The sequence below is a fragment of the Nelumbo lutea genome, chromosome 1 (assembly GCF_056320005.1).
Source record: "Nelumbo lutea isolate HS-2025 chromosome 1, American lotus-T2T, whole genome shotgun sequence".
NCBI lineage: Eukaryota > Viridiplantae > Streptophyta > Magnoliopsida > Proteales > Nelumbonaceae > Nelumbo > Nelumbo lutea.
Window position 1 is genome coordinate 92,198,124 of NC_142684.1, and position 12,521 is coordinate 92,210,644.

The 12,521-nt window shown below is 39.2% G+C and overlaps 1 protein-coding gene across 1 annotated transcript; it reads left to right on the top strand.

The window, feature by feature from the left end:
* Positions 1-4,783: 4,783 nt before the first annotated feature.
* On the top strand, positions 4,784-12,521 carry LOC148876129 (asparagine--tRNA ligase, cytoplasmic 1-like). The gene is made up of 6 exons (XM_088966195.1): positions 4,784-5,685; positions 6,708-7,298; positions 7,867-8,117; positions 8,210-8,339; positions 8,570-8,628; positions 12,142-12,521. Exons 1-6 carry the CDS (start codon positions 5,191-5,193, stop codon positions 12,323-12,325), a joined length of 1,710 nt encoding a protein of 569 aa, XP_088822321.1. The 5' UTR covers positions 4,784-5,190; the 3' UTR covers positions 12,326-12,521.

Below are 12,521 nucleotides of genomic sequence, written 5' to 3' on the forward strand. Positions count from 1 at the left end.
CTTAAGGACTAAGCTTTGAGCCCTCGTCTCAAGCTTGGTCTGACCCCTCTTGAGCACCTGACTAACTTGACCATCAGAGTCTCTACCCCTAGGCTAACACCCGGGGCCTCTGATGTGTTCTCTTCTCCTACTTATAGGTCGGACCCATTGCCCTTGGATATCAGCAAAATTCCTTTATTACCCTCAACTCCATCTTTGGCAGCAATAATTAGCGCCATCTATGGGAACGCTTTTCAAGACTTCCCTTTAAGAGAGAACTTAATTTAATTAACTAAGCATCCAAAATGGCCGATAAACAAGACCACACTCAGAACACTCAGAACATAGTCATTATGGACCAATTTAAGTTGGTCCTCGACAAGCTAGACAACCTAGACCAAAAATTGCATGGTGGCTACCCCGTTGGGAGCCAAACAATGGACGCTCCACTCATGCATTGTTGGTCTAACGCCTGATCGACCTTGAAAAGGGCGTCCCCTCAATGTTCAAAAGCAGCAACCGATGGGCCAACAAGCCCTTGTTGAAAACCTCATGGCTCCCTAGCCAAAGGGGTGATCTTGTAGAGTCCCACGACAATTGCTGGGACCACGACTGCCACCACCACCATGCAAAGAGAAACTAGGACGATGGTGGGTGCTCTAGTCATTATCGTCCTCCCTCAAGAGCTGGAGGCCGACGCTACGCCTCTCTCCCACTAATGTCAAATCTTCACAATCTCCTCAACGACCACCGAGCTCATAAAGCTCTGGATGTGCTGACACCCGAGCACTTAGGAAATAGGGCTGACCCGCTTCGTGTAAGAGAGAACCTGGATGAGGCCTAGGCCCTCATCAACTGATTCCTTGGCAATCTTTAGGCACAGATAGGCGCCATCCAAGATCAAATAAACACTTATTTGCAATTTGGCGCCCAACTTTATATTGGGCGTTTGGTAATCTTTTTCTCTAATAAGCACTAAAATAAGCATTTGCGACTATTTTGTCCTTGATCATTTTCTTACAAATTTTCAAAATGTATCATTTGAAAGCACTTTTAAGAAAATACTTTTATGAAAGCATTTTTACCAAAACAATTTTATAAAAGTACTTTTAAGAAACTACTTTTATGAAAGCATTTTTACAAAAGCACTTCTATAAAAGTACTTTTACAAAACATTTTTATGAAAGTTATTAAGTACTTTCATAAAAGTGCTTTCATAAAAGTACTTTCATAAAAGTAATTTTGTAAAAGTGCTATCATAAAAGTGATTTCGTAAAAATACTTTTATAAAAGTGATTTCATAAAAGTACTTTCATAAAAGTGCTTTCATAAAGTACTTTCATAAAAGTACTTTCGTAACAGTACTTTCATAAAAATGCTTTCGTAAAAGTACTTTTATAAAAGTGCTTTCATAAAAGTACTTTCTTAAAAGTGCTTTTATAAAAGTGCTTTCATAAAAGTACTTTCATAAAAGTACTTTTATAAAAAATACTTTTACAAAGTGCTTTCATAAAGTACTTTTATAAAAGCGCTTTCATAAAAGTACTTTTATAAAATTCAACTAGGGATAATTTTGGAAGAAAAAATTGAATAAGTGCTTATACAATAAGCACTTAAAAAAAAGCTAGAAATTTGGGCTTAAAAAATAAGCCCTTATTTTTAAAATAAGCACTTATTTCGATCTTATTTCCCAAATGCTAATAAGTGCTTAATGACCCAAATAAACACTTATTTTAAGCACTCCCAAACATGGCCTTAATAAGTTGGTAGGTCTTATTGATGACAAGCAAGTTGATACTTCCTTGGAATTGAATGTCAAGATATCCAAAACAAAGGGTCCATTACTTCCTGATGCCACACTCTATTGACAACTTGTGGGTTCTCTAGTTTATCTTATTATGACTCGTCCTACATCTCCCATAAGGTTCAAGTTGTGTCAGTTTGTTTTTGCCCCTCTTCAGCCCCATTTAACTTATGTTTGTGGCACGTTATCTCAAGGCCTATTCTTTTCCTCCTCCTCCTCCTCCTCCTCTCTATTCAGTTGCAGGCCTATGCTGATGCTGATTGGGTAAGTTGTCTCGACACTAGACGCTCTACCATAGGGTGGCATGTCTCTAATTCATCTACAAAAATAGAGTATAGAGCTATGTCATTTGTCTGTAATGAAATTGTTTGGATATAATCCCTCTTTGATGATCTCGATGTTCATCTTCCTATTCTGATTTTTCTTTATATTGACAACACCAATGCAATCAAGATTGCCTTAAATCTTGTTTTTCATGAGAGGAATAAATATATTCAGGTGTATTGTCATTTTTTATTTGAGACATATTTCTTGTTGGATACTTGGATCTATTTCTTTTCCTGATGTGGCCTCAAATATGCAAATTACTGGCATTTTTACTAGGGCCATGATGAGGGCAATACATAGGCAGATTGATGCTTATGACTTCACAACAATTTGAAGGGGAGTGTGGAGAGTATTAATGCATTCTAATATTATAGCCCATGTTGTATTGTATCTTTTATTACTTTATTTTTTCTCTATCATCCCTATAAGGGCTTTCTTATAATCCTTTTGACCCATAAGGGCTTTCTTGTCAATTCTTTAAGCTCATAGGAGCTTATTTGTAAATATTAATAATATAATAAAAGTTCTTTTGGGACGGGGTCTAATTCATTCTTTAAGACATGGGAATGAGATACTAGTAAACTTTAAACTTTATGCTTTTTTTTTTCAACTTTCAACTTTAGGGGTGTCAATAGACCGGTTTTGGATTGGACCCCACCCAAACCAAATTCAATTTGGATGGATTGGATGGATAAACAAGACATACTGAATTGGACCAGTCCAGTCTTAATGGTCCAAAGTATTTTCTGGATTGGATTTGACCTGGTCCATTCATAATAAATTTATATTGGATTGGGTTGGGTTGAGCCAATATCTAATCCATTGATACAAGATAAGAATATAGGTGTCAATGGACCAGGTTTGGGTTAGAATTAATCTAAGTTAAAACAATTTTGAAGAGATTGGACGGTCCTAACATTGATTTGGACCAATCGAAATATGGTCTAAAATATTCATTGAATTAGATTGGACTTGGTCCATTTGTAATGAACTCACATTGGACTAGATCGGATTGGACCAAATCCAGTCCAATTGACACCCCTACCAACATATTGATGCCAATTCTTAGCATAGATGCATCCAATGATTCCTTCTCAATGGAAAAACAAATGTTAAGAGATGTTAAAAGGTTCCTTGTTGAATGGTGGGAGTTAATGAAGAGCAACATTCTTTCTAATATCTACATTCTAGCCCGAGGTTGATATCACTCCTAATCCATGCTCAAGAGTAGAACTTTCTAACATCATTGTTCAAAACAGTACTAAGAAATTCTGAAATTAATTCCTTATGGATTCAATCACGAGTGAATCAAGGATGCCCATGAGGCCCATTGACATATCAAAGAGAGCCAACATAGCTCACAGATCCATGGGTTTGATCCTGTTCCTCCCATTTGGTGCTGCCAATTTCCTTCTAATCATCTAATGCCCATTAAGGCACTAAGGAAAGCAAGGGCCTCCAATGGCCCATGAAGTGAACATCCCAAAAAATGACCGACTAATAGCTGACTTGGGCTGATGGATTTTTCGTCCAACATAACTTAAGAATTCGGGTTAACTCAACGTAGTGACTGTTCAGCAGGTTGTGGAACCAATGATGATGTTTCATGCTAACAATAAATTTATTACTAGCCCATGAATTTATTATTAATGTGGAGGTGGGGCCCATGAATTTATTACTATGGAACCTCATCATTGGTTCTATAGCATGCTAAAATCCATCACGTTCAGCCAAGCCTTGCTCATAACTTAAAGCTTTCTCGGGCCCATGAATTTAATACTGGCATGTTGAGCTGCAAGTTGGGTTGGGTTAGGTTGGATTGAGGCCAACCCTAACCCAACCTTAAGTTCTAAACCCCCAACCCTAACCGTAACGCAACCCAACCTTCAACTGACCTACCCAACCTTAACCTTAACCCTAACTAAATTCCTTCAACCCTAATCCAAAGTCAACTTCGGGTTGGGCCCAACCCCACCTTCTTCACATCCCTTAAAATTTTGTAGAACTTCTTAATGTTAGATATTAACTCAACTTTCATTACATATATTAATCATATGTTTTATTAGTATTTGTTTATTGATGTTTTTATTCGTTCTTTAAATACAAAATTCAGAAAGAAGTGTTTGAAATGACTATAGTTTATTATGATGACTTATATTAGGTCTTTTATGGGCAACAAGTTATGGGTCAAACAATAAAGAAGAGATAAAGAATAAAATATTCAAAAAACATAAAATATGTTATCAAGGTTTTAGTATTTCCAATTAGGATTAAGTGAAGTGATTATCTTAAATGGAATAAATGATAGTATGTGGTAGTGGCTATACAACTATCATGCATATAAACAAATCAATGTGTGATCATATATATATATCAATATATGATATGTATTATAGAGTCGGGTTCGGATTGGGTCGGGTTGCCTAAGGAGTCAACCCTAACCGAACCTAAAGTAAAGTCGGGTTCATAAATTTCAACTATAACCCTAACCCTAACCCGAGCATCAACCCGACCTAACCCAATCCCACTTTTGCTAACCCAACCCAAATTGCAGCCTTAATAACATGAAACCTCATCATTGATTTCACATCCCACTGAGCTAAAGCGTTCAAGTAATCCGAATTCAACTTAAAGGCTTTCCCTATAAAGCAGAAATTCAGCAAAACCTTGCTCATAGCTTAAAGGAGTACACGATGGCCTGGAACCTCATCATTGGTTCCACACAGCCTGGTGAACAGCGAAAGCGTTAAGCTAATCCGAATTCAACTTAAAGGGTAAAGCAGAAATCCAAAAGTCAGAATCCATTGTGATTCAGCCCTCCCAAATCGGCCATAAACACCATCAGCATTGATTTGTGAGGCCATTTTAGTAATTACGACTAGCTATATTTTCCAAAACGCCCATACTAAAGTGTTTCTTTTCAATCATGCCCTTCTAAGCTCTAAGGCTGAGTGTTTCTAGGGATTTTTCCATTTTTTGATTTTTTCCCTTGCCAACCAGACCACGACGCCGTGGCGTGAGTCGAATCGTGAATTCGTGATTGACTGCTTTCATCCCACTGGTGGACTAGTGAAGAGTTAATGGCTGACGAGGCCGGACCGATCGCTCAACAAATGGCCGCCACAACCCTAGTCGATGAAGCTGATTCTTCTTCCCTCCGGGCCAAATTCTCCCGCCGCGTTCTGATCCGCACCATCGTCTGCCGCCGCGATGGTGGCGTCGGCCTTGCCGGTCAGAAGGTCGCCGTTGGTGGCTGGGTCAAGACTGGGCGTGAGCAGGGCAAGGGTTCCTTTGCCTTCCTCGAGCTCAATGATGGCTCCTGCCCCGCCAACCTACAAGTCATCGTTGACGCCTCAATTGCGCCTCTGGGTCAGCTTGTTCCCACCGGCACCTGCGTATATGTCGAAGGGGAGCTCAAGAAACCTCCTGAAGGGACCAAGCAATATGTGGAGCTTAAGGTCGAGAAGGTCATAGATGTTGGCCCCGTCGATCCCGCCAAATACCCTTTGCCCAAGACCAGGCTCACTCTCGAGTTCCTCAGGGACTATGTGCATCTACGACCCAGAACCAATACGGTATTCCTCCTTTGCTCCTCCTCATTCTCTCTTTCCCGCTCTTCGTCTCTGGCCACTGTAGCGAGATAGATAAACAAATAGCTGCATTGCATGTTTCAGGGAGAGAGAGAGAGAGAGAGAGAGAGAGAGAGAGAGAGAGAGAGAGAGAGAGAGAGAGAGAGATGAACCCATCTATGAGAGAAGAAAATCCCGAGAACCCAACAAAATGCCAGACAAGAAATGCAGGGTTTCTGTCTCTGCAGTTAAGGAATTTAGAATATTAGGCAAACACGAAACTTTAGTTTGTTTTCCATGATAAAATGAGAATGAGAATACTGGAATAGAATTAGAGCAATTGAACTTTTCAGGTGGAGTTTTTATAGACGAAAAGAAGATGAAATTGACTTATTGATACCGTTTTAGAGACGAAAAGAATGATAATGCGCTATCGGACGCCGGACTAAGTAGGTTTGCAAGAGAAGAGTTATCAGAGTGTTCGGGTTGCGATCCCCGGGGTGTGAACTCCTATGCGTAAGTGAGCGAATTGGGTGTATAGCTTAAAAAGCGAGAGAGTTAGAAGGTTTTGAGAGTTAAATAGCGCGTATTTTTTCTGAGGAAGGAGATGACTTTTATATAGGCTAACACCGTGAGTTTCAAGAAGTGTGTCCGAGATCTCTTGCCTGTATGATTCGGAGGTGGTTTTACGTGTAGAGACGGACTCCGTATAAGCGGATAGTGCTTATCTGAGTACGTTTAAAATGGGTGTCATGAGAAATCTGAGATGATAACTCGCTCGAGGAAGAAATCGCCCATAGCATCATGCAGGCCGCTAACTGAATTTCTACTAGGTCAGCGGAAGAGGTCGTGACGGTGCGAAGTATCTGAAATGCTCCTAAAATTCGCTTAATGGCGTTGAGTTGTTGTCTGACGGTTTTATCGAACTAGGACCAAATCACCCCCTCATCCCTTACCCTTGCATGAAATTTTGATGACCTAGTCTGCAATTAAATTGTTATTAACATTGGGTTTCGTGCATATTTCAGATATCTGCAGTTGCTCGAATCAGAAATGCATTGGCTTATGCAACTCACACCTTCTTTCAGAAGCATGGCTTCCTCTACGTGCATACTCCTATCATCACAACCAGCGATTGTGAGGGTGCAGGTGAAATGTTTCAGGTTACAACATTGCTTAGTGATACAGAGAAGCTGGAGAAAGAACTGAAGCAGAATCCTCCACCCTCGGAAGCTGAAATAGAAGCTGCAAAGCTTCTTGTCAAGGAGAAGGGAGAGAATGTTTCACAACTAAAATCTGCTAAAGCAAGCAAGGAGGAGATATCTGCCGCTGTTGCCGAACTTACAAAAGCCAAGGAAAGTGTTGCAAAGCTGGAAGAGAGATCTAAGCTTAAACCAGGTCTTCCCAAAAAGGATGGGAAGATTGACTACTCTCATGATTTTTTTGCTCGCCAAGCATTTTTGACTGTGTCAGGGCAACTGCAAGTTGAGGGTTTTGCATGTGCTCTCAGTAATGTTTACACATTTGGACCAACTTTTCGTGCTGAACATTCTCACACTTCCCGTCATCTGGCAGAATTCTGGATGGTTGAGCCTGAGATAGCATTTGCAGAATTGCAGGTACTTGAAATATGAGTATTGCATTTTTTGTCAAAAATCAAATGTTCAAGAAGCTTGGCTTGATTTTTGTCAAAATTCAAGTTTTCTTGAAAATTGGAGTCAGTTGATATTCTTTTTCTTAACTCTAAATTAAATTAATATTCACAATATAAAAGGAAAAAATGCAACTTACCCTGACAAAATGAAAAAAAAAAGAATATTAAAAGATTTGAATTGTTTAAGAGAGATTCCTTGGTTGTGGTCAAAATGGTTATATTTTTTATAATTGAAATGTTGATATTAGTTTTATGATTACAATCAAAATGTTAAGCTAAGAAATGTTCTTGCACTTAAACAATCAGTATGAAAATTGACCAATATTTAACTAATTAACCAATGACATAATATAATTGAACTAATTTAGATCATGAGTAACACGTTGACTTAGCACCAATTCTTGTTTGCGTTTCTAATGGCAACATATCCTAAATTAAAGGGTTTATCATTGTGTGGAGGCATATGTGAATTTTACGTTCACGTGAAATTTGGTAACATTTGAGAGTAAGTCTAATTTTGTGGGCATTTGTAGGATGATATGAATTGTGCAGAGGCATATGTGAAATTTCTTTGTCAGTGGTTACTTGACAACTGCTTGGATGACATGGAATTCATGGTAAAGAATTTTGACAAAGGTGCCATAGATCGTCTGCAAATGGTTTCATCAACCCCCTTTGAGCGTATTTCTTACACGGAAGCAGTGGAAATCTTAGCAAATGTTATAGAGAAGAAGTTTGAGAACAAGGTTGAATGGGGAATAGATCTAGCATCTGAGCATGAAAGGTACTCAATTACCCTATGTTATAAATGTAATCCAGCTGTTCATTTTATTTGACTTTTATAACCTGAAGTGATTCTCTGATGGAATCATGCAGATATTTGTCAGAGGTAATATTTAAAAAGCCTGTTATCGTGTATAACTATCCAAAAGGAATCAAAGCATTTTACATGAGGCTCAATGATGATATGAAGACAGTGGCTGCTATGGATGTTCTTGTACCCAAGGTATGTTGGCTCCCTTTTTACAAGGTAACCTATTGTCCATTATAGAAAATTAGAAATAACTTAATTACTTTGTTATTTGCTCATGTAATGTGGATTGCGGAGTTGGTTCTTTATAAATATATAACACCTGGCATTCTTTTAGCCTGGGTATAACTCTTTGGGCAGCCTATTATTACAGTACATTTCTGCAAGTAGGTAAAATTTTAAATGGTTTTGTATTTCCTTCCCAGGTTGGAGAGTTGATTGGCGGAAGCCAAAGAGAAGAGCGTTATGAAGTTATTGAGAAAAGGTATGGAAGATTTTCCCTTAATATCTAATGGTATTATCTATTTCTGGATTCCTTCTGCAAGAATTTGAATCAAACTATGAATCCAGTTTTTAACTCTCTCCCATACTTGACGTTGTTCACTATCAGGACCGTAGATGTGTCATAGTACCAACTCCCCCTCCCCCTTTCTTTGAAAAATACTAGTAGCTGTTTAGGCTACATCAATATTAAACCTCTTAGGTTGGATCTTTATAACTGTTTTAATTTCCAGCTCTTAAACTTTTTTACATAACGTTCCCTAAGATCCATAGATCCATAGGTCTTAACCTGGGCATGCAATGGAAAGATGTATTCCATGGTCAGGTCATCATGCCATGTTTTTTGAGGTGGGGCAAGAATGAAATTCCCTAAAAAAGTGCCATTATCAATGATGATCCAAGCTGCTACCCAGGGTCTTAGGTGGGGTAGACTAAACACCTACCTAATCTTTGCCCTTTTATTTATTTATTTTCTTTACTTTTTGTTGGCACAAAGTGGCACTCTCAGGTCTGAAACCCATATTGTCATTCTTGTCAGCCTGAGATCTTACCATTTTACCCAGAATAGAATATCTTCTGGCATCTGGACTCCCAAAATTTAGGGCTACAAGATAGGCAAGGCATCCTGGGACCTGTGCTGAGCCTGTGATTCCTCTAGCCATCTTTTGGGAAATTTGGTCTAAAAGGAATTCTAGAATATGCTGCAAAATTAATGAAGAGGTGATCCGGAAAGAATGAGGGGCAACGGAGAGTTCAAAGCAGCAGGAAAGTGGCGATCTGAGCTGGGGATTGAGGCAAAGAGGTTTAGGTTCAAACAGGCAAGGTCCAATGGTATGGATGTACTGAAGATAAGAGAAGAAGCAGGGCGACCATATTCTTACCTGAGGATGCTACTCTGTGGGTGAAAGGATCTCTGGGTGGAGCACTTAATTCCATCAAGGTAGAGGGTTGGAAAAATTCCATGACAGTGCCAGGGAAGAAATATGAAGTAGAATTGAGAAGGAACAAGCAGGGGTGGTTTATTACTGTAATGGAATTCTTTGACACAAAAGGAAAACAGCTGATTTGGGTTGGGTAGTTTTTAGGGAGAAGTTGCAGTCCTTTCACAGCTGCAAAGCTAAAGGAAACAGAGGAAGGGGAGCAACTTGGCAAAGGCATTGAATAGAAAGATCAAGAGGATCAAGGGGAGGGGAATGGAACAGCTGATTTGGGTTGGGTAGTTTGAGTGCAGTCGAGGTTCAAGTGGCAGGAATTAAACAAGAAAACCCGCCCCGATCGTTCAAAGTTTGCTCTGGGGGAGCCTGGTATTGGGTGTGGGTGGTGTCAAAGACTGAGGTGTTGTGGTGGGGAAGGACTCCGGAGGTTGAAGACGACGCCAAGCTGGCAGGTTGGAGGACACGTGGGTGGAGGGGACTGGGGGAGGAAAAGGAAATGACTAGGAAGGTTAAAATGGAAAAGAGCTAGTCAAACCGGGTAGACCAACCGACAAGTCAGCCATTTAAAGCAATTAGTTCAATTTTTTTTTTTTTGAATTAGGCCCTAAATTGAACAGTATTTCGTCCTTGATCCAAATTTTGGAAGGAGTGGTGTTAGATCCTTTAAGGGTGGATAACCGAATTTGGACTTTATCTTCCTCTGGTGTATAGTGCCTTTCTTGTGCAACACTTGTGATTTGCTTCAAACAAAAAACCCAATTGGTGTTTATCCTCAAATTGGTGCATCCTTTGTAAGGCCAATGGTGAGACCTGCTATCATGTATTAATCTCTTGCCCTTTTGTTTCAGCTATTTGGAATTGGTGCCTCTTTGTTTGGTCCCACCACCAAATGTACAAAGCTTGTAGGCCGCCTCCTCTGTTAGATGGTCAACAAAGAGGGGTAAAATCTTATGGAGATGTGCAAGAGCTGTAATATGCTGGACAATTTGAGAAGCAAGGAACCAAAGAATTTTCTCTTAAAAGGAAAGAAGTAGAGAAGCCATCCTTGAAACCATTACCATTAGAGTGATTCACTGGGTAAAGTCTTCGGATATATACTGCTGATGTTTTGATTAGAAACTGGAAGGAAGTGGCCAATTCTGCCCCTCTCAAAACCTTGACTTGTCGTCCACTTTGGTCCCCACCAGAAGCTGAGTTCATCAAGTTGAATTTTGATGGGAGAAATGAATGTAACCTGGGCCCATCTGGTGTTGGAGGAATTTTTACAGACAAGGAAGGGAAAGCTATTGCCTTATTTTTGGGATCTATTGGTGTAGCCTTGTAGGTGACTCACTTAGAGCTAAGATTATGGCAGTAATGGAAGGGGTAAGAAGAGCGAAGGAATTGAATATCAGAAAGCTGATTGTTGAAAGCGACTTAAAGCTGATTATAGGTTGGCTACAAAAACAGAATGGGGATGTGGAAATTTGCCAATGAAAAGAAGTTTAAGTGGCTGACCCAGGACATGGAGATAAAGCTGCAATTGGTGAAGAGAAGTGCTAATTCCTTTGCTGATGCACTTGCAAAATAAGGGGTGGGAAGGGGACAGTTTATTTTGGGTTTTTGTTGTAATCTGAATATTGTTTTTGGGGAGGGTTAAGGGAGCTTACCCCTCCCCTCTTCCTCTTTTCATTAATAAATTTTGTGTGTTATTGATAAAAAATTGAACTAATACATACTGTTGTGGGCGAATATCCTTCTCTTTTTATACATTTATAAAAGCACAAAACAGTGTTTTACTTTTTTTTGACAGTAGACACAGAGTCAGTGTTGTGCAGTTATATTGAATTTGGAAATCTTGATTTAACAGTAATGGTGAACAGAAAATGAGATGAAGATGGTTGAGGTAGGGATAAGAGGAAGAGATTAATAGGTGTTCTTGTTTGATGTTATTTAGACAGATATGAACTGTATTTTGAACCATCTTTTGTCATAATGAAGGTGCTCCTGAAGGGACAAATTAGGCAGCCTAAGGTACATACTAGGAATATAGGCAGAGGGACAGGGTTCATAGCAGTTATGTTGCATGAACTTACTAGGAATATAGTTAGTAGCTCGGATGATTAGCTGCCCGTCTGGAGTCTTGTAATTAGTCTATTCTGTAAGTTGATGATATCTTCTAGTTCTAGTTCTTACTTGGATGTTCACTGACTCATTGCATGTTCACTCTTTTGGGAAGAAAAGGGTATTAGGTCTTCATCCAACAAGGAGAGCAGGGGAGGAAGCACTTTTCACTCTTGCATCTCAAACACCCCAAGGATAATATTTTGTGAGGCCATGAAAAAGAACTCATAACTTGGTGTCAAATGGTATATATTATTAGGAGTCAATTCTTGTAAGGTATTTTCTTTTAGTAATGTTATTTAGAGCTTCCATTATATATTGGGCACTTTTGGTTTAACATTTGGCTTTTAATTACCAAGAAACGAACCCTTTATCTTTAATTTCTGGATTTTCACCAAAAAATAATTTCTGGAGAACAACTTGACATTTGATATGGGGGCATGATTTGATTGTTGCAGGATACTGGAGATGGGGTTGCCAGTTGAGCCATACGAGTGGTATCTTGATCTAAGGCGCTATGGAACTGTCAAACACAGTGGATTTGGCTTGGGTTTCGAGCGCATGGTTCTATTTGCCACTGGCATTGATAACATTAGAGATGTCATTCCTTTCCCCAGATATCCAGGGAGAGCGGATCTTTGAGCATTTTTCCCATATAGATATATGAATACAACTTACTTCAGTAAGTTTGTTTTATTATTCAACATGACACATTTCGTGCTATATTTTTTTTTCTTCCTTTTGACAAGTCATTTAAAGTTGTATTATTGGATTCTTTATCCATGTTATTGATTTCCAAGACCATATTATACACAGCATTAGGTTTCTGACTTCTAAA